Below are 22231 nucleotides of genomic sequence, written 5' to 3' on the forward strand. Positions count from 1 at the left end.
AGAATTAGCTTCCCCAAACAGTCAATCTCGATGGGTTGATTTCTTGTAGGCATTCCAGTAGTATTGGGTCTTGAGGAGGGATCAGATAGAGCAGAGTGTAGTTTCCTTATGAATTAGTTCAGGAAGGCTGTCCATGTGCACTGAGCATCATGGATGAAAGTTTCAGAATATTAACTGGAGAGATTGGCAGTCAAGTTGGCATCATTGGCCAAATGTGATAGAGGCAAAAGCTAGTATTAACATTCTCTTGAGAGATTCCATACAGGCAGAAGCAGCTGTCAGACCAGGATTGGCCTTGTGTCTCTCCTCTCCATTAGCTTTGATTAGAATCCAATTATATAAAAGAAGCCCCAAATTTCCCTGAGAAGAATCTACTGTAAGAGAACAAAACACAAGGTTCTGCTTCCAACAAAGTAGAGAGTAGTTGCACTAGGTAATGCCCGTTAAAACTAACTTCTGGAAGAAGAGAGGCTAAAATGTCCAGTGAAAATGTTCATGTAAATTCCTCATCCAAATCTTTTCAAGCCCTACGCACTAGTTATAGAGGATGAAGAGCCTGAGTCTGAATTTGTGTGGTCACATCTCATTTGAGTTAAACACTTTTTAATTTTGATCTTTCTTTTGTTATAACTCAAATATGGCATATTTGGCTGTCTGTAAACATCCTGAAATAAATTCATTTCTAAATACAGACTGAGAAACTTCAGCAACAAGAGGGTGGCAATAGGGTTTACAAAGGAAAACATCTGGCAGATTCAGCAAAGGACCTAAAACTGTCTCCACAATAAAGCCCAACTTCCAAATTGAGCCCTTTAAAATATGTACGAGTTTGCTGTAATAAGTTGGTATTTGCAGAGGCTTCTCAGCCAGGCTTCTTTGAACAAATTGTGAGAGTCAGTTTCCTTTACTTGAGCTGTGGACAGTCACATGGTTAGGTGCAGATATGAGGCCAGGTTGAGATAGAAAGCAGAGAAACCCTTAAGTCCGGATGTGGTTTTTATAGCTCTTGGCCAAACCTCCTAGGCTGCAAAGACCTTGCTGCCCTTTGAAAATAATTAACTAAAAAAGAAGGGTATGGGCGCACAACAGTGTCAAAAGCAAAACCAACTTCCACTAATCAGATAGCATGTGGATCCTAGAAGCAAAGCCAGCTGCACAGACTCTGCAAACTTTCTGGGGAAAAGTTTGATTCTTTCAAAAACATATAACGCATCTTCAAATAAAACAGTGTCTGTCTCTGCTGATCCTGAATTTTCATTTCCAAACAATCAGTGGTAGCTAGAGGTTGACAGAGCCAATCTCCAGGAATAACAAAGTGAAATGAAACCTCATGTATAGTTTGCATGCTTCCCCAACAGTCTTGTTGCAATATGAGTGCTAATCTTCTCTTTCAACAGATTCGAACAAACCATCCAAAGCTCCAGCCACTTCTGACCTCACTAGAAGAAACTTACTCTTTGAGTCTACCAAGCTGGTAAGAGGAGGTCTAATCTAGACACAGATAATGCAAGTGCTATGAAATAACATTATGTAATCAGCGAGAGATGTGGTTGTTCTAGCACTTGGATTCTGTGTCTGTAATGAGTGCATACAAAACACTGAAACAAAAACAGACCGTTTTTTAGGGAGAAACAGATATGCTAATTGCCTACAAAGATTCAGGTACAAATGACCATTTCCTATGGGTCTCTTTTTTGATATTTTTAGAAGGAAGACTGATTTTGATTTGTGTCTTCTGTATTGATTAGGAAAACATTTATTTTTCTATCTGGTAAAATTCACCCATGCAGATGAGTCAGCATAGGCTTATTCATCGTTTAAGCTCTCAAAGTAGGCTGCAATCAAGACTTCACTGGTTGATATGTAGACTGTAGGCTCACTGCACAGGGTCATCTTCCCTCTAAATACATGGCAGGAACTTTTGGACACTTGCTCTTGTATGCACTTGGAGACTGGAATGCTGTGGGGCTCTGTTTATATAGTGATTTCTGAGCAGTACATCGTTCTACTCTCATATAATTGTACTTTATTGCAGCTCAGCACAAGAGGAACAGGAACTTCACCCACATTCTGATTGCACGGTACAAGGGGAAATGTCACCACTGGCTGATGCATCAGACTATAGGACCTCAACAATGCATGGCAACTATTGGCACAGTGTTCCTCATGTTAGACAAGCCCTGTCTTCTGGGGCCCTGAACTTCAGTAGCAGCAAAAATGTAGCTGCTGCTGTGAAATGGGACACACTGCTGGCAGGGGAACCGCTCCAAAAACATCACAGCTTAGACTTGAACAGAATTTTTTCCGACGAGTTTCCTGTGAGCTTGAAATCTACAGCTGCATCTAGTGTCAAGGCCCCATTAATACAAACCAAATCAAGTCCCTTGGAGTTAATGCAGCAGAGAGATGCCCCGGAACTGGATGGAGAGGATGCAGTAACCTCTTTGGGACCCCAACTACCAAGCTCCTGCTATTCTGTGGGCTCTGAGGTTAAGAAACAGACAGGCTTTTCTTCTGTTGAACTGAACCATTCAAGCAGACTAATAGATGTTCCCCTGCGGCACCTGAGCAGTAGCCCACATCCTTCCTCATATTGTTTCTCGGCAGAAGACCCTTACTTTTCTTCACTCTCTTCAGATGATCCAGGGTCCCCGATGTTTACTGACTGCTTTTCGCAATTGCATGAAACAGTTTCCCCTCCAGTGTCAACTCCTCTGTCCCAGCATATTCACTCACAGGACGGCAAGCAGACATCCCCACAGAGTAAGCTGTGTGGCAAGTGTTGCCAGCTGAGTTCACTTATTCTGAGGTTTTACCATTTGGTGTGTGATGCCTTTTTGAAATTCACACAGATTTCCAATAGCCTGTTCTGTTTTAGAATCCAGCTTTCCCACTCACCTATATAAGGGATTCAGATGTTCCTTCTAACATTTGTGGAGAGTAGAACTTGGCATCAAACTATTCATTATGCCTCAGTTTTCTATAGAAATTACCATCATTCTCTGAGGTCGCATGACCATCAAAATCCGTCTAGTATTCTGCACTATGCGGACAAATTAGAGAAGGTCTTCAGAAGAGCAACCAAAAGGATTAAAGATCTAGAAAACACGACCTATGAGGGAAGACTGAAAGAACTGGGTATATTTAGTCTAGAAAAGAAAAGACTAAGAGGGAGTATAACAGCTTTCAATACCTGAAAGGATATTACAAGGAGAAGGGAGAAAAATTATTCTCCTTAACCTCTGATGATAAGACAAGAAACAACGGGCTAAATTGCAGCATGGGAGGTTTAGGTTGGACATCAGGAAAAACTTGCTGTTAGGGTGATCAAACACTGGAATAAATTGCCTCGGGGGGTTGTGGAATCTCCATCGCTGGAGATATTGAAGAGCAAGTTAGAGAAACATCTGTCAGGAATGATCTAGATGATGCTTAGTCCTGCCATAAGGGCAGAGGATTGGACTTGATGACTTCTCAAGGTTCTTTCCAATTCTATGATTCTATAATACCATGTCACCTCAGGTTGCTGTGACCTTGGTAGATGTAATACGATAACTAAGGCTGGGTTTGGTTAGTACTTGGATCGGCTCTGCTTACTTCATGGAAAACTTCAAGGGAGCTGTAGGAAGTGGTTTTAGTGACTCTACTAAAGATCCCTGTCCTCAGTCATTTAATGATTCAGTAATTCTTTCTGAAAAAGTCCTAAATGGAAACCTTGGGGGAAATACTGTCTTTATTGTAGTTAGTGACAAAATTCCCACTGAGGTCAAGTTTATATTGGTGGAGAAAATTAATGGAAGATATGTGACTCCAGCTATGTGAATTGTGTAGCTGGAGACGATGTACTTTGTATTGATTTTCTGGAACTGCAAGGAATTCCAAAGTCAACAGGGGCACTCTCAGTGTTCTAGTTAGTGGGTTATTGCCAGACCTGTTAAATTGAATGCCGGAAGATCAACCTCCAGAGTTTCGATCCTCTGTTTAGTACAGACATGGTCTGAGCTAAATAAGACCAGGATTTCACCTTTGGTGTCCTGGCTGCTGAACTTAAGTGTGAAAAGTTACATTCTATCCACATAAAATGTACTCCATAATTTTCATTGTGTACAAGATTGTTCTCTTCATGTCCAGTGCAATATTTATCAGTTACTTTGGATTTGCTAGAGAGAGAGCAAAAAATAAATAAAACTAAAACCATCTTTGCCCTGTTCATACTCTTTATGACCCAGATGTCAAAAGTGCTCTGAAATCCCTCCATTACTAGAAATTCTCCAGCTTTCTGTGGCATTTTAGATCCTTAATGCCTGATGAGAGGTGTTACACTAGAGTTGCAGAAGCTACTCACACAACTTCCAACTAATAGTAACAATGTTACTTTTAAGTTTATGCATGTTAAATATGCATATGAACTGATCCTGCAACATAATGGGAGTTCTGCTGCTCACACTGGTCGCAGCAGGCACACAATTTTATATTTACCTAGAGCAAGTGACAAACTTATTAGAATATACTCAGATTTTTTAAATCAGAGTTTTAGAAGATTTTGACCACAATCTGTGGTGCCTTGTTGGATATCAGAAGTCAGGGCTCAACGTGGATTGGTTTTCAAACTCTGTGGATTGTTATAGGGGTATCCCTTACAGCCTGGGGAAAAGGAGATGATTTTTCCTTGGCAGTAGATGGACTGTCAACAATAAGTGTATGGCTGTGTCTAGACTGCATCCCTTTTCCGTAAAAGGGATGCAAATTAGACATATCACAATTGCAAATGAAGCGGGGATTTAAATCCCCCCCGCTTCATTAGCATAAAAATGGCTGCCGCTTTTTTCTGGTTCAGAGCTTTGCCGGAAAAAAGCACCAGTCTAGATGCGGATCTTTCGGAAAAGGCTTTATTTTCCGAAAGATCTGCGTCTAGACTGGCGCTTTTTTCCGGCAAAGCTCCGAGCTGAAAAAAGGAGCAGCCATTTTTATGTTAATGAAGCGGGGGGGGGGATTTAAATCCCCGCTTCATTTGCAAATTGCGATATGTCTAATTTGCATCCCTTTTACGGAAAAGGGATGCAGTCTAGACACAGCCTATATGTACTGTTAAGTGTGGACAAAATGATGTGTTTGAGTCATTTCTCAAGGCAGCAAGGTTCTGTAGGTACTCTTTTTAGCTGTGTATTGTTGTAAGGCTAGGGCTGCCCAGAGAAATCCAAATAACTGTCCATGTCTTTGATTCGCAGTTTCTCCAGGCCCAGATGATGATGTTCCTCCTCCTCTGCCTGAGCGAACCCCAGAATCCTTTATTGTGGCCAATGAAACTGGTAAGTGCAAATATTCCGGTGCTAATTTAGGAAGTGGTGAGGTGACAGTTGTGATGACTTGATCAATATGTGAGTCACAGCATTCAATAATGAATTACTTTGGCTATGCAGGACGTGGAAAAAAATCCTCTTGTGTTCAATCTTTCCAGGTCGATGTTCACTGGCAACTTTAAACCACCAACCTGAACCAAGAAATGTAAACATTGGAACCTCTTTAGAATGGAGTGGGGTGTCTCAGCCAAAGATATTCGATGACTCAGTTAGACTGAGGACAAGTAAGGTAATTAAAGTGATGTTTTTAACTCTTCTCCAGCAATACTGCTATACAGACCCCCATGTAATGCTCCCTGCTTCTTCAACACACCAGTCTGGATGGCATGCACTTTTCCTAAACTACTGAAGATATCAGATTTGGAATTCAGTCTTCAGTAGTGGTCTAAATTGAGGCTGTCATACTAGACTGTTAGGGTACAAGTGCCAAAGCAGTTTAAGAGAAAGCAGAAGTGCCACCAACCTCCACACTAATGTCTGCAATTGTAAGCGACAAATTACATTCCAGAGTTTCACTGGGGACGGAAGAGAAGAAAGTCCAAAGGGAAATATGCTCAGTTCCATGAGCTTGCATGCTGACGGGATGAAAACAATGAACAGGGATCCTATAGTAATGTAGCAAAGATAAATAGATTTTTTTAAAAATATCCAGCAATCTGTAATGCAGCAGATGTAAAGTGGCAAATAAGGGAATATCTGGAAATGAGGAAACTTAATTATGAACAAATATTTGGAGATTGCCCTTTTGCATTACAAGCATAAATAATGATGAACTTACCCACGCTATTAATAAAAACAATGTCCATTTATACTGCAACATTCTTTCCAAAGTTCACTGCAAGAGTGCATCTTCACTAGGAAAAAAGCTGTATGCATAACTTGAGATAGATAACACAAGCTATCATTGTTTTCACAAGTTCACAAGTCAAGGTAAAGACAACCAGGGAGCCTATGATTTACTTTCACCTGTTAACTGTGTAAAAACAACCAATTTTCATAATCTTCACTAAGACTTAATCTTCAGTTAGGTAACTTGAGTTAACACATATCTTTGAAGTGCCTACATGGGTGTCGCTAACTCATTGCTGAAATGCCAAGTCAAGAATAACATCTCTGAAGCTGCAGGGGGAATTAGGAATGTGGAATGTGATGAAATTTGACTAGTGCTCTACTAATTAACCCTCTTATACAAAGTGCTTTAGGCTATTTAATGACCACATTTAACCCAAGCTTCAAGTTTTACACTTGTCTTTGTATTTATGGGGTCCCCTTCCAGTAGCATCTGAGGCATGGTTGCTACTGTGGTAAAAGACGTTTTTCCATCACTTTAAGAATTCCAGCTCTCCATGCAATGGAAGCTACATCAATGGAAGCATTCTTCCATCAACCTAGTTGAAGCTACATCAGGGGTTAGGTCTGCACAGCTATGACGCTTGGGCATGTGGATTTTTTACACCCAAGTGTCAACCTAAGTTTGAAGTGTAGACCACGCTTGAGTGTCTCCTGAACATGAATGAATTTACCCTCAGCTCTTTTACAATATGGGAAAATACTGCTGTCCCCATTTTAGAGATGAGTAACAGAGAGCTACAGAGTTAGTAACTTGCCTAAGGTCAAATGGAGACTGCAAAAGAAACATGAACTGAACTCCTTAATCACAAGACCATCCTTCCTTTGAAACACAGATTCAATTTAGGGATGTGAAGGACGAGTCGACTATCCTATAAGCAAATACTTATAGGATAGTCGACAGGATAGTCGACTAGTCACTTCCACCCCCTCGGTCTCCCACCCGCTGCCTCTATCAGATAGAGGCAGCAAGGGTGGGGGGAGAAGAGGGGAATACTTCAAGGTCAGCAGCTCTGTGCAGTGTTGCTGCTTTGAATGCCATGGGGAGCCCGGCATTAGGCTATCCACAGCATTTCAAAGTGGCAGTGCTGCTTGGAGCCCAGGATCAGCTGAGGAGTCCCCAGGGCACCATGCCGCGCTGCCGCTTTGAAATGCTGTGGGGAGCGAACATTTCAAAGTGGCAGTGCTGCACAGAGCCTGGGGTCAGTGGGGGAGTCCCCAGCTGACCCCGAGCTTCAGTGCTTTTGCCTGTGAGATGCCCTATTGACTAACTGAATAATCAATGCAAAAATGCATTGACTATTCGATTAGTCAATTACCCGCTGCTTACCATCCTTAAGTCAATTAATAATAAGAATGTAATAAATATAGTACTCATCTTCTATCACATGAGAGGTGTGTGTATGTGTGTGTTTGACTGCTTGCAACATAATTTCCTGTTCAAAATACAAAGATTCTTAGTTGGGTTTTGGAATTTCAAGTGTTTTCCCTTTGTTTCCAGAGTGTGAAGGTCCGGAGCACCAAATCAGGTAAAATTTATCTTATCTTACTGTCACCGAGTCCACTGAAATACTTACTGTCTGTTTGATACTCAACTCAGTAGTGTACTGTAATTGTACCAAATTGCACTTTGTAAAAGCCACTAGGCTCCAGGCCCAGAGGAACAGCTTTGTGGTACATATAACTGGGTAGTGGCTCAACCAAGCCAGTGGCAGTTTTTCAGTCTCCTAATCAATGCCTTTAATGCTGCTGTTACTTTCAGTCTCATCATGCAAATGAGTTATTTTCTTCTCAGTCTTTTTTTGCCTTGGGAACATTCTCTGCCATTCTTTTCTGAACGGGCATTTGTAGCACCTTAGGGATGTGAAGCATCACCCTTAAAGCCCTGCAGAGCCTATTGCAGGCAGGGGGCTACTTGGGCTGTCTGGAGCAGCCCTTGTCCGTGGCAGGAGGGCCGCTGCAGCCCAACCAACTTAGAATGGCTCCCCAATCAGCTCCCCCTTTAATTAGCTAACCAGTTAAACATTACATTTAACCAGTTAACCAATTAAATGGGATTTTACATCCCTAACAACTCTTGCATGTTCTCTTGAGAAGGATTGTAGATTTATAATGATTGCATTAGTGATGTCACCGTAGGGGATGTCAGCCCAATACAATATAAGCTGATATGAGAAATGGATTAGATGGGCCACATTGAGAATGATACCCTCAAGACAGACTGCAAGTAATAGGGCACACAATCACCAAAACAGGTGGCTTATTCTATAATTAGATTAACCAAGCCAGTAACAGTTTCTATAAGACCATACTGGTCACCAAGAAGCCAAATACAGAACCTTTAAGCATTCTGACCCTTGACTTCCAGCCAGCCAGATAAGTCTAATACAGTGAGTGGTTACTGAAAACCTGTTTCACCATGTGAGGTTTGTGAGTTCCAAAGAACCAGCCATTCATTCTCTTTTGTAAATAAAAGTGAAGGTTTTATAATAAAAAGAGATGAAAAAGATTTAAAGATCAGTATACATACCAATATGTACAAAGTTCTCAGTTAGAGTATGTCTAAACTGCAACACTATTTTGAAATAACTAGCACTATAATGAAATTACTTAGTCCGCATCTACACAGCAGGCAGTTATCTCGAAATAGTGTCAAAATACTGTCAAGCTGGAGGACTTCTTACTCCGACTCCTGTAACCCTCATTGTATGACGAATAAGTGAAGTCGGAGGAAGAGTGCTCTGTTTCAAAGTAAGTGCTGTGTAGACATTCCCTATTTCATAGAATCATAGAATACTAGGTCTGGAAGGGACCTCGAGAGGTCATCGAGTCCAGTCCCCTGCCCTCATGGCAGGACCAACTACTGACTAAACCATCCCATAGACATTTATCTAACCTACTCTTAAATATCTCCAAAGATGGGGATTCCACAACCTCCCTGGGCAATTTATTCCAATGTTTAACCACTCTGACAGTTAGGAACTTTTTCCTAATGTCCAACCTAAACCTCTCTTGCTGCAATTTAAGCCCTTTCCTTCTTGTTCTATCCTCAGAGGCTAGGAAGAACAAGTTTTCTCCCTCCTCCTCATGACATCCTTTTAGATACCTGAAAACTGCTATCATGTCCCCCCTCAGTCTTCTCTTTTCTAAACTAAACAAACCCAGTTCTTTCAGTCTTCCTTCATAAGCCATATTTTCTAGACCTTTAATCATTCTTGTTGCTCTTCTCTGGACCCTCTCCAGTTTCTCCAGATCTTTCCTGAAATGCAGTGCCCAGAACTGGACACAATACTCCAACTGAGGCCTACCCAGCACAGAGTAGAGCGGAAGAATGACTTCTCGTGTCTTTCTCACAACACACCTGTTAATGCATCCCAGTATCATGTTTGCTTTTTTTGCAACAGCATCACACTGTTGACTCATATTTAGCTTGTGGTCCACTATAACCCCTAGATCCCTTTCTGCAGTACTCCTTCCTAGACAGTCACTTCCCATTCTGTATGTGTGAAACTGATTGCTCCTTCCTAAGTAGAGCACTTTGCATTTGTCTTTATTAAACTTCATCCTGTTTATCTTAGACCATTTCTCCAATTTTGAATTATGACCCTATCCTCCAAAGCAGTCGCAACCCCTCCCAGCTTGGTATCATCTGCAAACTTAATAAGCGTACTCTCTATGCCAATATCTAAATTGTTAATGAAGATATTGAAGAGAGCCAGTCCCAAAACAGACCCCTGCAGAACCCCACTTGTTATATCTTTCCAGCAGGATTGAGAACCATTAATAACTACTCTCTGAGTACAGTTATCCAGCCAGTTATACACCCACCTTATAGTAGCCCTATCTAAGTTGTATTTGCCTAGTTTATTGATAAGAATATCATGCAAGACCGTATCAAATGCCTTACTAAAGTCTAGGTATACAGCCTCTCTCTGATTTACGAACCAGTTACGGACTGAGCAGTTGGTCATAACTCGGTTCATTCGTAAGTTGGACCCCATTGAGTTACATGTGACCGTGCTGTTTGTAAGCACAGATGGCGTTTGTAACTCGGGGTCCGCCATTTACGACAGCTTTGGTCGTAACTGCGAATGGTTGTAAGTCAACCATTTGCAACTCGGGGACCAGCTATACCACATCCACCGCTTCTCCTTTATCCACAAGACTCGTTATCAAAGAAAGCTATCAGATTGGTTTGACATGATTTGTTCTTTACAATCCATGATGGCATTTACAACCCTACACTGGTAAATGGCAGTAGCCTGCTGCCTGACCAGTGTGCTAAGGCAGACCTCTTGCCATCAGACCAGATCCTACAAGATCTGCTATTCGCTCTCCAGTGCTCTGTCACTAATAGCAGTTATTGTGCTGCGTACCATGCCCCAAAGGAGAGACACACAGGAAAGGGATGGTACAAGGGGCCATATTCCCCTATCCTTAACAAAGAGCCTGGACTATTTTTCATTTGTGGGACTAAGGCCTACAAATACCTGCCAGTAGGCTGGATAGGACGGTGCTCTCTGGGACATGCTGTGCCTGGAGGATTAACGGTACACCCACACATTACAGCTCCAGGTATCACAAACCTTGGAAGCTTCTTACACCGATACAAGAGGAAATTTACTATTAACCCTCTTGTGAGACGTCCCACAGGTTTCCATCAATTTACCCATGCATTCTTGCCCTGGCTTGGAGTAGCTGAACTTGAACAAGCCATAGTAAATGTGTCAGGGCAACTAGAAATAGCTTTCAACCACACTGCAGATGCTCTGGGCCTACTCAATGAGCAGATCCAATCAGTGGCCCGCTTTGCCCTACAAAATAGAATAGCTTTAGATGCAATTTTAGCCCAACAAGGAGGAGTATGTGCTGTGATTAATCAATCTTGTTGTTTCTATGTGACCCACTCAGGGCAGATTGAACAAGATGTATCTGCTATAAAAGATACAGTTAAAATACTACATGCTGTAACTAAAGATGGGGAAATCTCATGGCTAAATTGGTTAGCCCAACATTTAGGACTTTCCCTAACTCCTTTCCTGCATTCCATTATAATCACTGTTTTAATTATTGTAATTGTTGTAATCATTTTCTGCATAACCTTGTGTATTGTGAAACGCCTAGTTAATGTAGCTATCACTTCTGTGCACATTCGATATGCAGCACTAGAAAAAGATCCCAGCCAAGTCCTCGATTCTGAACCCCTTAATCAGACCATCGGGCATTTTTAGATTCCCCCAAGGTGGGCAAAAGGTGCTGGTATCACCGCCACCTTGTATCCTGGGACGTGGTGTGTCGTATCAGGGGGTGGAATGTAGCCAGACGTGAACCCCCATTTTAACATCCATCTTTGTCTGCTTGAAACCATGCAGGGCACATCAGAGCAGGAAAACAGCATATTCTTTGAAAACCTTGGAGCAGGAGGTTTAGATATGCTGGCTCAGTGACCGTGACCAAATGTAAGAAGAGATAGGAGGGTGGTCAAACTAATTGTTGACCAAGAGGCTGTACAGCGTGCCCTTGACTTAACCCATATTGATACGAACACACAACCATCTGCGGGGGGAGGAATCTCCCGCCCAACAAGAACATCTGGCAGTCCTAATTTAGCTATCTTCCTCTCTTACAAGTGTAAATTAACTTGAAACTTGCTTGTAAGAACTGGCGCCACAAAACGGACCAGTAAAATTTGGCCTCTTAAGATAAGAAAGAGAATACGGGCCCCCAGGGGTATAAAGATGAGTCCAGCAGCACACTGACTTTGTGTGTCAATCTACCACCTATCTGCTGGTCGGGTTTGGTGTTTGACCTCCCGAGGTTCCAGAGGGGACGCCCACCTCGTATTCGTCTTTCCAAGGAATTGAGAGACCGGCCCTAGCCTGACACGCTGGAGTCGAGAGGCACAGAAGGGGTAAAAATTGTACCTGGATGTGGTCCTTTGTTTAAGTATATATACATAGTGTTAGAGCTCTTTTAAAGATTAAGCTGTCATTTGGTACCATTATTTCTATTTTCTATCTTTACCTTTTTCCTGTAACCACTTTTTAAGATCTATATATATATTTGCTAGCATTAAGAAATAGAGCAATAGCCATTGTAACCATATGATTTATAAGTTCCTTTAATAAACCTGTAACTGTTTAAGTTTTAACCTGACTCCTTCAGTTGCTGTAATAGAACCAAGCACAATTTAAAAGAACTTCAGCCGGTCATAAAGGGACAGACATAGGGAGAGCTTGGGCGTTTGGATCTGTGTCACTCCCAGGTGACAAGATCCGTTGGGGCACCTTTCCAGCCTTTCCCAGGCTGCCCGCTGCTGTTCTAGCAGCTAAAATCTAAGGTGTAATAAGCTCTTCCTACACACTGGGGCGTCTGTTAGCCTGTTTGGCTACCCTCTGCGACGGGACCTCGGTCCTAGCAGTAAAGTCACAGACGTTAAACTCTCGGGGCTCCTTTCAGCCTTCTGGGCTGCCTGCTGCGACGAGACTTCGTGTCTTAGCAGTCAAAGACTTAGGAGACACACACACATACACTGCCCTGACCGTTGGCTGACAGTTCCCTATCACCTTACTACCTTCCAAGTGTTTGCAGATGATTTCCTTAATTACTTGCTCCATTATCTTCCCTGGCACAGAAGTTAAACTGACTGGTCTGTAGTTTCCTGGGTTGTTCTTGTTTCCCTTTTTATAGATGGGCACTAGATTTGCCCTTTCCCAGTCTTCTGGAATCTCTCCTGTCTCCCATGATTTTCCAAAGATGATAACTAGAGGCTCAGATACCTCCTCTATCAGCTCCTTGAGTATTCTAGGATGCATTTCATCAGGCCCTGGTGACTTGCAGGCATATAACTTTTCTAGGTGATTTTTAACTTGTTCTTTTTTTATTTTATCTTCTAAACCTACTCCTTTCCCACTAGCATTCACTATGTAAGGCATTCCTTCAAACTTCTCGGTGAAGATCGAAACAAAGAAGTCATTAAGCATCTCTGCCATTTCCAAGTTTCCTGTTTCTCCCTCCTCACTAAGCAGTGGGCTTACCCTGTCCTCTTGCTTCTAATGTATTTATGAAAAGTCTTCTTGTTTCCCTTTATTCCTGTAGCTAGTTTGAGCTCATTTTGTGCCATTTCCTTTCTAATCTTGCCCCTGCCTTCCTGTGTTGTTTGCCTGTATTCATCCTTTGTAATTTGTCCTACTTTCCATTTTTTATAGGACTCCTTTTTATTTTTAGATCATGCAAGATCTTGTGGTTAAGCCAAGGTGGTCTTTTGCCATATTTTCTATCTTTCCTATGCAATGGAATATCTTGCTTTTGGGCCCTTAATAATGTCCCTTTGAAAAACTGCCAACTCTCCTCACTTGTTTTTCCCCTCAGTCTCGATTCCCATGGGACCTTACCTACCAGCTCTCTGAGCTTACCAAAATCCGCCTTCCTGAAATCCATTATTTCTATTTTGTTGTTCTCCCTTCTACCCTTCCTTAGAATTGTGAACTCTATGATTTCATGATCACTTTCACCCATGCTGCCTTCCACTTTCAAATTCTCAACCAGTTCCTCCCTATTTGTTAAAATCAAATCTAGAACAGCTTCCCCCCGGTAGCTTTTTCAACCTTCTGAAATAAAAAGTTGTCTCCAATGCAGTCCAAGAACTTATTGGATAGTCTGTGCCCCACTGTGTTATTTTCCCAGCATATATCTGGATAGTTGAAGTCCCCCATCACCACCAAATCTTGGGCTTTGGATGATTTTGTTAGTTGTTTAAAAAAAGCCTCATCTACCTCTTCCACCTGGGTAGGTGGCCTGTACTAGACTCCTAGCATGACATCACCCTAGGTTAGCCAATCTGTGGCCAAATAGGATCTTCCCCCTGCTTCAAAGGTGAACACCATCTCTGCCTAGCAGTCGTTCCTGGAATAGCATCCCATGGTTGAGGAAGCTTATTTCAAAATAAGCTATTTAGAAATAAGATACGCAATTGACGTAGCTCAATTTGCGTAGCTTATTTAGAGTTAAGCCTGGCAGTGTAGATACTCTCTTAGTTACATATAAACAGCCTCACCTTTTCTGCTATGATAATCTTTCTGGAATCACTTAAAAGGTTATATAATCAAAAAGGCAGGCAGTCAAGAATTCTAAGGTAAACCTGGAAATCAACCCCTTTCTGCTCCAGGTCCCACCTCCCCTGGCCCTTGCTCTGTCTCCGCTCCACCCTACCCTTACTCCATCCCTTTGCACTGCATCCCCCCGCACATATTGGTGGCAGCAGGGAAAGTGTAGGCTGGGTGGCTCCAGCTCGCATGGCACGGCTCCCCAGCCATGCCATTCCGGGGAAGGGAAGGACTACCCTGGCATTCTCCAGAACAGGCTCCACTTCCACTTCCAGGGAGTGCTGGGGCTGTTCCACCCCACCCCTGAAGCGATGTGCCCAGGGAGTGGCACTGCATGGGCTGGAGCTGCCTGGTTTGCACTTTCCCCACTGATGCTGCTGGTGAGTGTGGGAGGAGTAGGCACAGCCTACCTCAGGCCTTGGGGTGTGTGTTAAGGATTTTAAATAACGATTCACTTACTAATCAAGCAGTCGGTGGAATTTCCATTGACTACTCGACTAGTCAATAGGCACATCTGCATTTCTCCTTTAAAATGTGGAAGAGCCCCCACTGGGGCTTGTGTGCATTTCAAAATTGGAATTCCGCATGCAGCCCAGGGCCAGCGGGAAGTCCCGCTGACTCTGAGCTACACGAGGGCACTTCCACTTTGAAATGCACAAATGCCTGGGGACTCTTGTGCATTTCAAAGTGGAAGCACCTACGTGGAGCCCGGAGTCAGCAGGACTTCCCGTTGGCCCTGGGCTGCACGGGCGTGCCAGCTTTGAAATGTACAAGAGTCCCGAGAGGGGGCTCTTGTGCATGTCAAAGCAGAAGCGCCCACATGTCAACTAGTCATTAACATCCTCAGTGTGTGTACACCTTGGGGGGGTGCATGTGGCCCCTCGTGCAACCTCACCCAACACCTATGCTGGAATCCTCAGTTTTATGGCTTAAACTAGTCCCCACCGGTTAACCAGAACCAGTAAGCCTCACCCATTAAGGGTGATAAATACTGGTTAACATTTCACATCCCTAGTTTCCTGTATTATCTTACATCTTTGCTATTAAGATTAACCGAACCATCTGCATGCAGAATATAATGCAATTAAGACATGAAAGGGGATTAGCATATACAAACTAATTTGGAGATACACTGTTAAACTTCTAATCAGATACAGATAAGCTCAGCCAAATACACTTAGCATCTACTCTTGATTTCCATTACTACAAATAAATGGGTTTATGACTGATGGTATAGTTATAGTATATCTCTTTGAAATTCATATACGAGTTGATTGTCTTGATTACATTTCAATCCCTCTTATGTTGCTATAGGTCATAGGGATGTGAACAAGTAGTCAACTAGTCGATTAATAAAACTAGGCTTATTCACATTCCTTCCCCCCCCCCCGCTATCTCTGTATCAGAAACAGGAAGGGGAGAGGGGAAGCAGGAGCCGGTGCTGGGGGGAGCCAGCTGAAAAGTTAGCGGTGTGGGGGACAGAGGAAGGTACTTCACAGCAGAGGCTGCTCCTCTGGCTGTGGACAGAAGCTGCTTCAGCAGTAGCCACTGTCCATGGAGGGATCCGAGCTCCCTGAAGACAGGGGCTGCTGCTGGAGCAGCCTCTATTCACAAAGAGCCAGGGCCCACTGTAGCCAGAGGCTGGTTCTCAGGAACAGCCCCTGTCTGTGGTTGTCCAACCTATCCACAGACAGAAGCTGGAGCAGTCTCAGACCCCTCTTACCCACTTGCGGACAGGAGCTGCTGCCAGAGCAGCCTCTGTCTGCGGTGAGCCTGGGCCCGCTGCAGACAGAGGCTACTTCTTGGCAGCCTCCATCACTCCCTGCCTCCACAGCAGCTTCTGTCCATGGGGAGCTCGGACCCTCCTGTGGACAGGGGCTGCTGCCACCCAGCACTTCTGCTTCTGTATCGGCAGGCAGGAAGGCAGTCTGTAAGGAGAGCTGGCTTCTGCCTGGCACCCTGCGTGGGATCACCAGGAGTGGGGTTGGATTGCACTGGCTGCTGGCCCTACCCTGGGGACTATAGAATAGTCGACTAACCACTAAGAAATCATGCAGTTACTTTACTATTCTATTACCCGACAGCTAACATCCCTAATGGGTCACACCCAAGTTGATGTAACTGTCAGTATCACAAAGGACTTTAAAAAGCTAATTAAAAATATTGTTTTGTTTTCCTTACTTGTGTCACTCTTGCTATCTTAGAGAAACACCGGGATCGCTCTTCAACCCCTCCTCCACTTCCTGAAAGAACCCCTGAGTCATTCTTTCTTGCTGATGAGGAAAGTAAGTGGTAAATGTTTTCTTCACCTGTAATAGAGATTTAGCACAATAAAAATTTAGCACAATTAAAAGGAAACAAGATCAGGTATCCAAACAAATGAAATATCCTATCTGAAAAACCTGTAGCTCACTGAATAAAGCAAATTCCAGAAAGCAGAGATGGTAGAGACGTTGAGTTCCTCTCTAATCATACTCTGTCCCCTGCTCCTTGCTAATTGTACTTCACAGTGTATTCTTATAGAATCACAGAAATGGAAAGAACCATGAGAGGTCATCAAATCCAGTCCCCTGCATCCACGGCAGGACCAAGCACCCCCAGAACCATTCCTGACAGGTGTCTGTCTAATCTGCTCTTAAAAATCTCCAACAACCAATATTCCAACAACCAATATTCCTTAGGCAATTTATACCAGTTCTCAAATACCCTGACAATCTTTCCTAATGTTCAACCTAAACCTCCCTTGCTGAAGTCTGAGCCCAGTGCTTCTTGTTCTATCATTAGAAGTTAAGGAGAATAATTTTTCTCCCTCCTCCTTGTAACAACCCTGTAGGTACTTGAAAGCTGTTATCATGTTCCCTCAGTCTTCTTTTTTACAGACTAAACAAACCCAATTCTTTCAATCTTCCCTCATAGGTCATATTTTCTAGACTTTTAATCATTCTTGTTGCTCTTCTCTGGACCTTCTCCAATTTGTCCACATCTTCCCTGAAATGTGGTGCCCAGAATTGGACACAGTACTCCAGCTGAGGCCTAATCAGGGCAGAGTAGTACCTTTAAATGTCCCAAGTGATGGTTCTTTCACTATTTCCCTTAGGATAATATGTATGTAAAAAACCAAAATTGCAACTGGGAAATTTGCTGGGCAGATTAGCAACAAAACGGCAAATATAAATACCTACACCAATTTCAAAAATTACTTTATAAAGAAAGTACAAAGACAACACACACAATGTTTAGAAATGAAGCATGAGGATGTGCATGTAATCCTCTGGAAATATTTTGCTGTATGTTGTTTTCCTAGGTCTGCAGCTTATTGAGAGGAATTCCCCTAGGAACTCTGGGAACTCAGGAAATAAAGCTTCTGAAGAGTCATCAAAAGAGCCTGTGAAATGCTTCAGGAGGAGTAAAGTAAAATATCAGAGGGAAAAGGGAGGAAAGAGAGCTCCAGCTTTTCTAACTGCAGCAGCTTTTATTTTCTTATTACTTACCTCATATAGATGCTAAGAGAACAAAGGCATGCGTTTAGGACTTCTCGTATTGATGGCAAGAGTACACATTTAGGCAGCGTGATTTGTGGTGACACTGCAAACGGAGCTGCAGGAAAGAAGAAAAGATTCACAGTTGCACAACAGGGACAAAAGTAATCTCTGTCAAATTATGTGACTGGCTGCCTAACTATCATCAGTTTTCCATGAATTGTGCCAACTCTTCTCAGAAAAGCTGGTCATATATAGGGGCCTCAAATTCCAACTGAGGGGCAGACTTCACTATTCCACAATCCTGAGCTCAGGTGCTAGTCTAGGGAATGTCCTCATTTAGTTTGTGAATGTGTCTGCTAAAGGAAAGAGTTATTGAGAAAAAAATAATTTGAACAATATAAGGGGACTTCTACACAGCACCCTACATTCGAAATAAGATACGCAATTTGTGCTACACAAATTGCATATCTTATTTCAATTGTATTTCAAAATAGCTTATTTTGAAATTTGGCAAGTCTACACAGTGCCAAATTTCAAACTAACATGCTATTTTGAGACATCTATGAACCGTCATGGAATGAGGGTTACAGGGATTCCAGAATAGCGTGCCTGCTATTTTGGAAAATATTTTGAAATGAAGGGTGCTTTTAAAAGACACGGGGTAACTATTTCAGGATACCTGTGGTACCCTGCTGTGTACACTCTGGGAAGTTTTCATTTTGGCTGAAAAAAGCCAGTGACCAAGGAAACTATAGGACTCTGCACATGTGACGTGATAAATGCATGCTGTTTTGCATGGTTGTGCAGCAGTGAATTTTTTTTTTTTTTGCCTGTAGGCACTGATCTCCAGCTTGATGCAAATAGTTGCCTCAACAGCAAAATCTTTAATTTAAAAACTTTTTTTTACAGAGCTTGAAAATTTTACGAAACGTGAAAAAAAGTAAGTCTTTTGATCATTAACAAGTCTCTCTCTGTCTGGTGGGATATATGTATGTAGCATCTGTTTTTCTTTTAGGATCTGAACCAGCAAGATGCTAAGAGTCCTTCATTTCTACCACTCCTGTTTGGAGCCCAGGGTACTCACCACCTGATTGGATGAATAATCTGTTGCTCTTCTCTAATATCTTTCTTTTAGACATCTCAAAGCACTTAGCATTGCAGACAGAATTCATTAAAGACCTATATGTCTCAGTGTCGCTATTATTGCTAATGGGTTCACTCAAGGTTGCTAGTGTATATGGAATCCGCCTTGGCCTTTCATCCCAGTTCTAATCAAACTAATCAATCTTTCAGCTTGTTTTGCCCAGCCTTTCCCATACATTCTGAGGTGCTGTAATATAAAAAGTGTTACCTAAAACTGCAGGTATCCTAACATCTGATCTATTTTTAAATTAGTCACAGTCAAAAACACTGTGAAACATATATGTTGATTTGGTGCATTAGCAAAACATTTATTTGTAGCAGAATTAAGAGTATTATTAATATTTATATTGTCACCAGCTTTATTTATTAAAAGCTTGGGGTCTGATCCTACACTAGAACTCAAAAAGTAATCCTATCAAAACTGGTATGGTAAGGGTCTGTGAGATCAGGTTCCATATCCACAAGGACATTATCTTATTTGGCACCGGTTATGATGGACAGCTCTGAAACAGCAGCTGCCAAGACTGTCTGTCATTCACAATCTGTGATGGACACTCCTAGGCCAGATCCTGGTCCATGTTCCATTTGTTTTCTACCGCTCTCGTAGCTCAAAGGAGGTGGAAAACTGCCTTTACAAACTGGTTGTGCATTTCCCCAGCACAGGGATATTCCCAAGTGGCATACAACCAGACTATCCAGGGTTATATGCCATCCCCCCTTTCTAGCTCCAGACTAAGAACATAACATAAGAACATAAGAACGGCCGTACTGGGTCAGACCAAAGGTCCATCTAGCCCAGTATCCTGTCTGCCGACAGTGGCCAGCACCAGGTGCCCCAGAGATGGTGGACCGAAGACAATGATCTAGCGATTTGTCTCCTTCCATCCCTCTCCAGCCTCTGACAAACAGAGGCCAACACCATTTTATCCCCTGGCTAATAGCCTTTTATGGACCTAACCTCCATGCAGGAGGTATATTGGGGTGGTGGTCTGAATGCTGAGGTAATCTGGCAATTATGAGATGGCATACCAGCCTGGAAGGCTATTCCAGTGGATGCAAGTTAGTGCAAACTCAAGTCTGTTGTAGCTTGTATCACAAGCTAATCTGGCCCCATGATTGGGTGGCAATAAGGAAAAGCAAAAATGGCATACAGTTCCATTTGCCTTGCCTCTGTCTTGGATCTTGCATGGAATGCAACTTCCTCCTGTGTTTCTTGCATTAATAATAAATTTTTCACTAAGACTGTATGGTCACTTTAACTTCGTGGTGAGTGTCTGAAACTAAAATGACTTGTTTTAAAACTTGGATTGCTGAGAATTCCAAACTCTGAGCACACAAGATGCCCAGTGCATTTTATGATGACATCTTCATTATGAATGCATATAGAACATTATTAATGTCTATAGAGCTTGTATGTTAAGAGAGATTACCTCTCATATTGAAGTAAAAATTTGCTCATAGCCTCTCCTCCCAGGACATGAGGAGGTGTTTATTTGTCACTAAAGCTTTCTTGTGTTTTTCTAGGTATCTGTAGCCCATCTTCACTGGCAAAACCACCAGAATCTGTCCAGTCAAACTCCTCCAACTCTTTCCTGAGCTTCGGTAAGTTCTTCACATCTTTCCTTTCTATTTGGACTTTTTGATAACTATAAAGACTTTAAAAAACCTAAATAAATATATGGAGCCCAACTACTAGCTAGGGCAAGAAAAGTGACATAAATCACCAAATGGGTGTGTTAAGTAAATGATGCCAAAGTAATCTTAATATGTGCCTTAATTATAACTGCAAACACTTTTTGTCAGGTGCTACAGCAATTGCCTGGTGGTCTGTGTAATTTTATGGCACATACATAAAAATGAAGACCATTGATTTGTTTAAAGCTGAGTGACCTTATAACTTAATAATTTTAAAAGTTTATGTATAATTTTACACATGAACTACATATGCCTTATATCAGGGGGTTCCCAAACTTTTTGACATGGAGAACAGTAAATCCATTCACGAGATTTTTGGAGGACTGGTAATAGTCATCTGCATATTTGCATATTCATTAAACAAATGATGAATATTCAAATAAGTTGTTTCTGGTCCTCCCAAAGCCCCCAGTGCCAGCTTTAGCAAAGCTTTTGATACGGTCACCCACAATATTCTTGCCAGCAAGTTAAGGGAGTATGGTTTGGATAAATGGACTGTAAGACGGACAGAAAACTGGCTAGACCAGGGTTTCCCAAACTTTTTACTTTAGTTGGAACCCATTTTTTTTCCAGTACTGTTTTTTGCAGCCCAAAAATATAAACGCATATAAAAAAAAAAGAATGAAAAATGAATTAAATTTTCACTGTTTCACCCGGCTGCATCCTCCACCCAGCCTGGGCCAGGGCTTGGGGGACCTGGCGCCGCACAGGCACTCGGGGAGGCAGGAGCAGGAGCAGACAGGGGTTAGGGTATCTGGCTAGGAGGGACGGTGCATGGAGGGGTAGGATTGCCAGGTGTCCGGTTTTGTACTGGACAGTCTGGTATTTGAGGTTTCTGTCCGGGAAACAAATTGAGAAAATACTGGACATATAAAATGTCTGGTATTTTCTCATTAGGTAAGTTTTATTATTATTAGATGTATCAGTTTGTAGTTGCGAACTGCCTGGCTGGCAGATGTGCTCAGGCTGGTGAGTGTGTCTACCAGCCAGACAGTTCGCAACTACTCGAGGAAGTGTGTGTGTGTGTGTGTGTGGGGGGGGGGGGGGGGGGGGGGGGGGGGGGGGGGGGGGGGGGGAGCAGCAAAATGGAATCCCTGGAGCTGGACTCATTTGTGCTTCGCTCCCCTTCAGCCAGCCCCATTTCTCCCAACCCCCTCCTGGCTGGCCATTTTCCCCCACTTCTCCTCCCGATCTCATCTGGCCAGCCCCACTGCCCCTGTCCAGCCCTGCTTCTGGTGGCCAGTTCTCCCCATCCAGCCCTGCTTCCTAGTCCAGCCCTGCTACCCCCGACCTCGCACCCCCCGATCTTCCCCGGCCAGTCCCGCTGCCCCAGTCCAGCCCTGCTTCCAGCACCCAGTTCTCCCCTCCTCCTCTTGATCTCCCCCAGCCAGGCTCCTACCCCAACCCTGGCCCCCCCCGGCCAGCCCTGCTTCCACCAGCCGGTTCCCCCCCATTTCCCCAGTCAGCCCCGCTGTCCCCGTCCAGCTGATCCTGGGCTTCTAGCGGCATGCAGTGTAGAATGGAGCCCAGGGTCAGCGGGGGACTGTGACTCCCCCGCTGACCCCAGGCTGCATGGCTTTGAAATGCACAAGAGCCC

General features: G+C 43.1%; 2 protein-coding genes across 7 annotated transcripts in view; one reads left to right on the forward strand and one right to left on the reverse strand.

Moving 5' to 3' along the window:
• The window catches only part of LOC102454290 (polymeric immunoglobulin receptor-like), a 55532-nt gene extending 38909 nt beyond the window's left edge, over window positions 1-16623 (reverse strand). For 4 of the 5 annotated variants that reach the window (XM_075910298.1, XM_025182474.2, XM_025182477.2 and 1 more), the window contains exon 1: window positions 16496-16623. The gene's annotated coding sequence lies outside the window, so the exon portion shown is untranslated. The remainder of the gene's footprint in view (window positions 1-16495) is intronic. The other variant, XM_075910299.1, reaches the window with a different exon arrangement.
• PTPN22 (protein tyrosine phosphatase non-receptor type 22) overlaps window positions 1-22231 on the forward strand; it is a 41376-nt gene that overhangs the window by 17114 nt on the left and 2031 nt on the right. Inside the window, exons 12-20 of one of the 2 annotated variants that reach the window (XM_006118786.4) lie at window positions 1398-1474; window positions 2036-2763; window positions 5229-5309; window positions 5459-5589; window positions 7711-7738; window positions 16519-16599; window positions 17619-17725; window positions 18706-18736; window positions 20464-20541. In XM_006118786.4, coding sequence (XP_006118848.2) covers window positions 1398-1474; window positions 2036-2763; window positions 5229-5309; window positions 5459-5589; window positions 7711-7738; window positions 16519-16599; window positions 17619-17725; window positions 18706-18736; window positions 20464-20541 — 1342 coding nt within the window. Of the gene's footprint in view, window positions 1-1397; window positions 1475-2035; window positions 2764-5228; window positions 5310-5458; window positions 5590-7710; window positions 7739-11581; window positions 14848-16518; window positions 16600-17618; window positions 17726-18705; window positions 18737-20463; window positions 20542-22231 lie in introns of those variants that run through there. The other variant, XM_075910287.1, reaches the window with a different exon arrangement.

Source organism: Pelodiscus sinensis, chromosome 27 (genome assembly GCF_049634645.1).
Source record: "Pelodiscus sinensis isolate JC-2024 chromosome 27, ASM4963464v1, whole genome shotgun sequence".
Classification (NCBI taxonomy): domain Eukaryota; kingdom Metazoa; phylum Chordata; order Testudines; family Trionychidae; genus Pelodiscus; species Pelodiscus sinensis.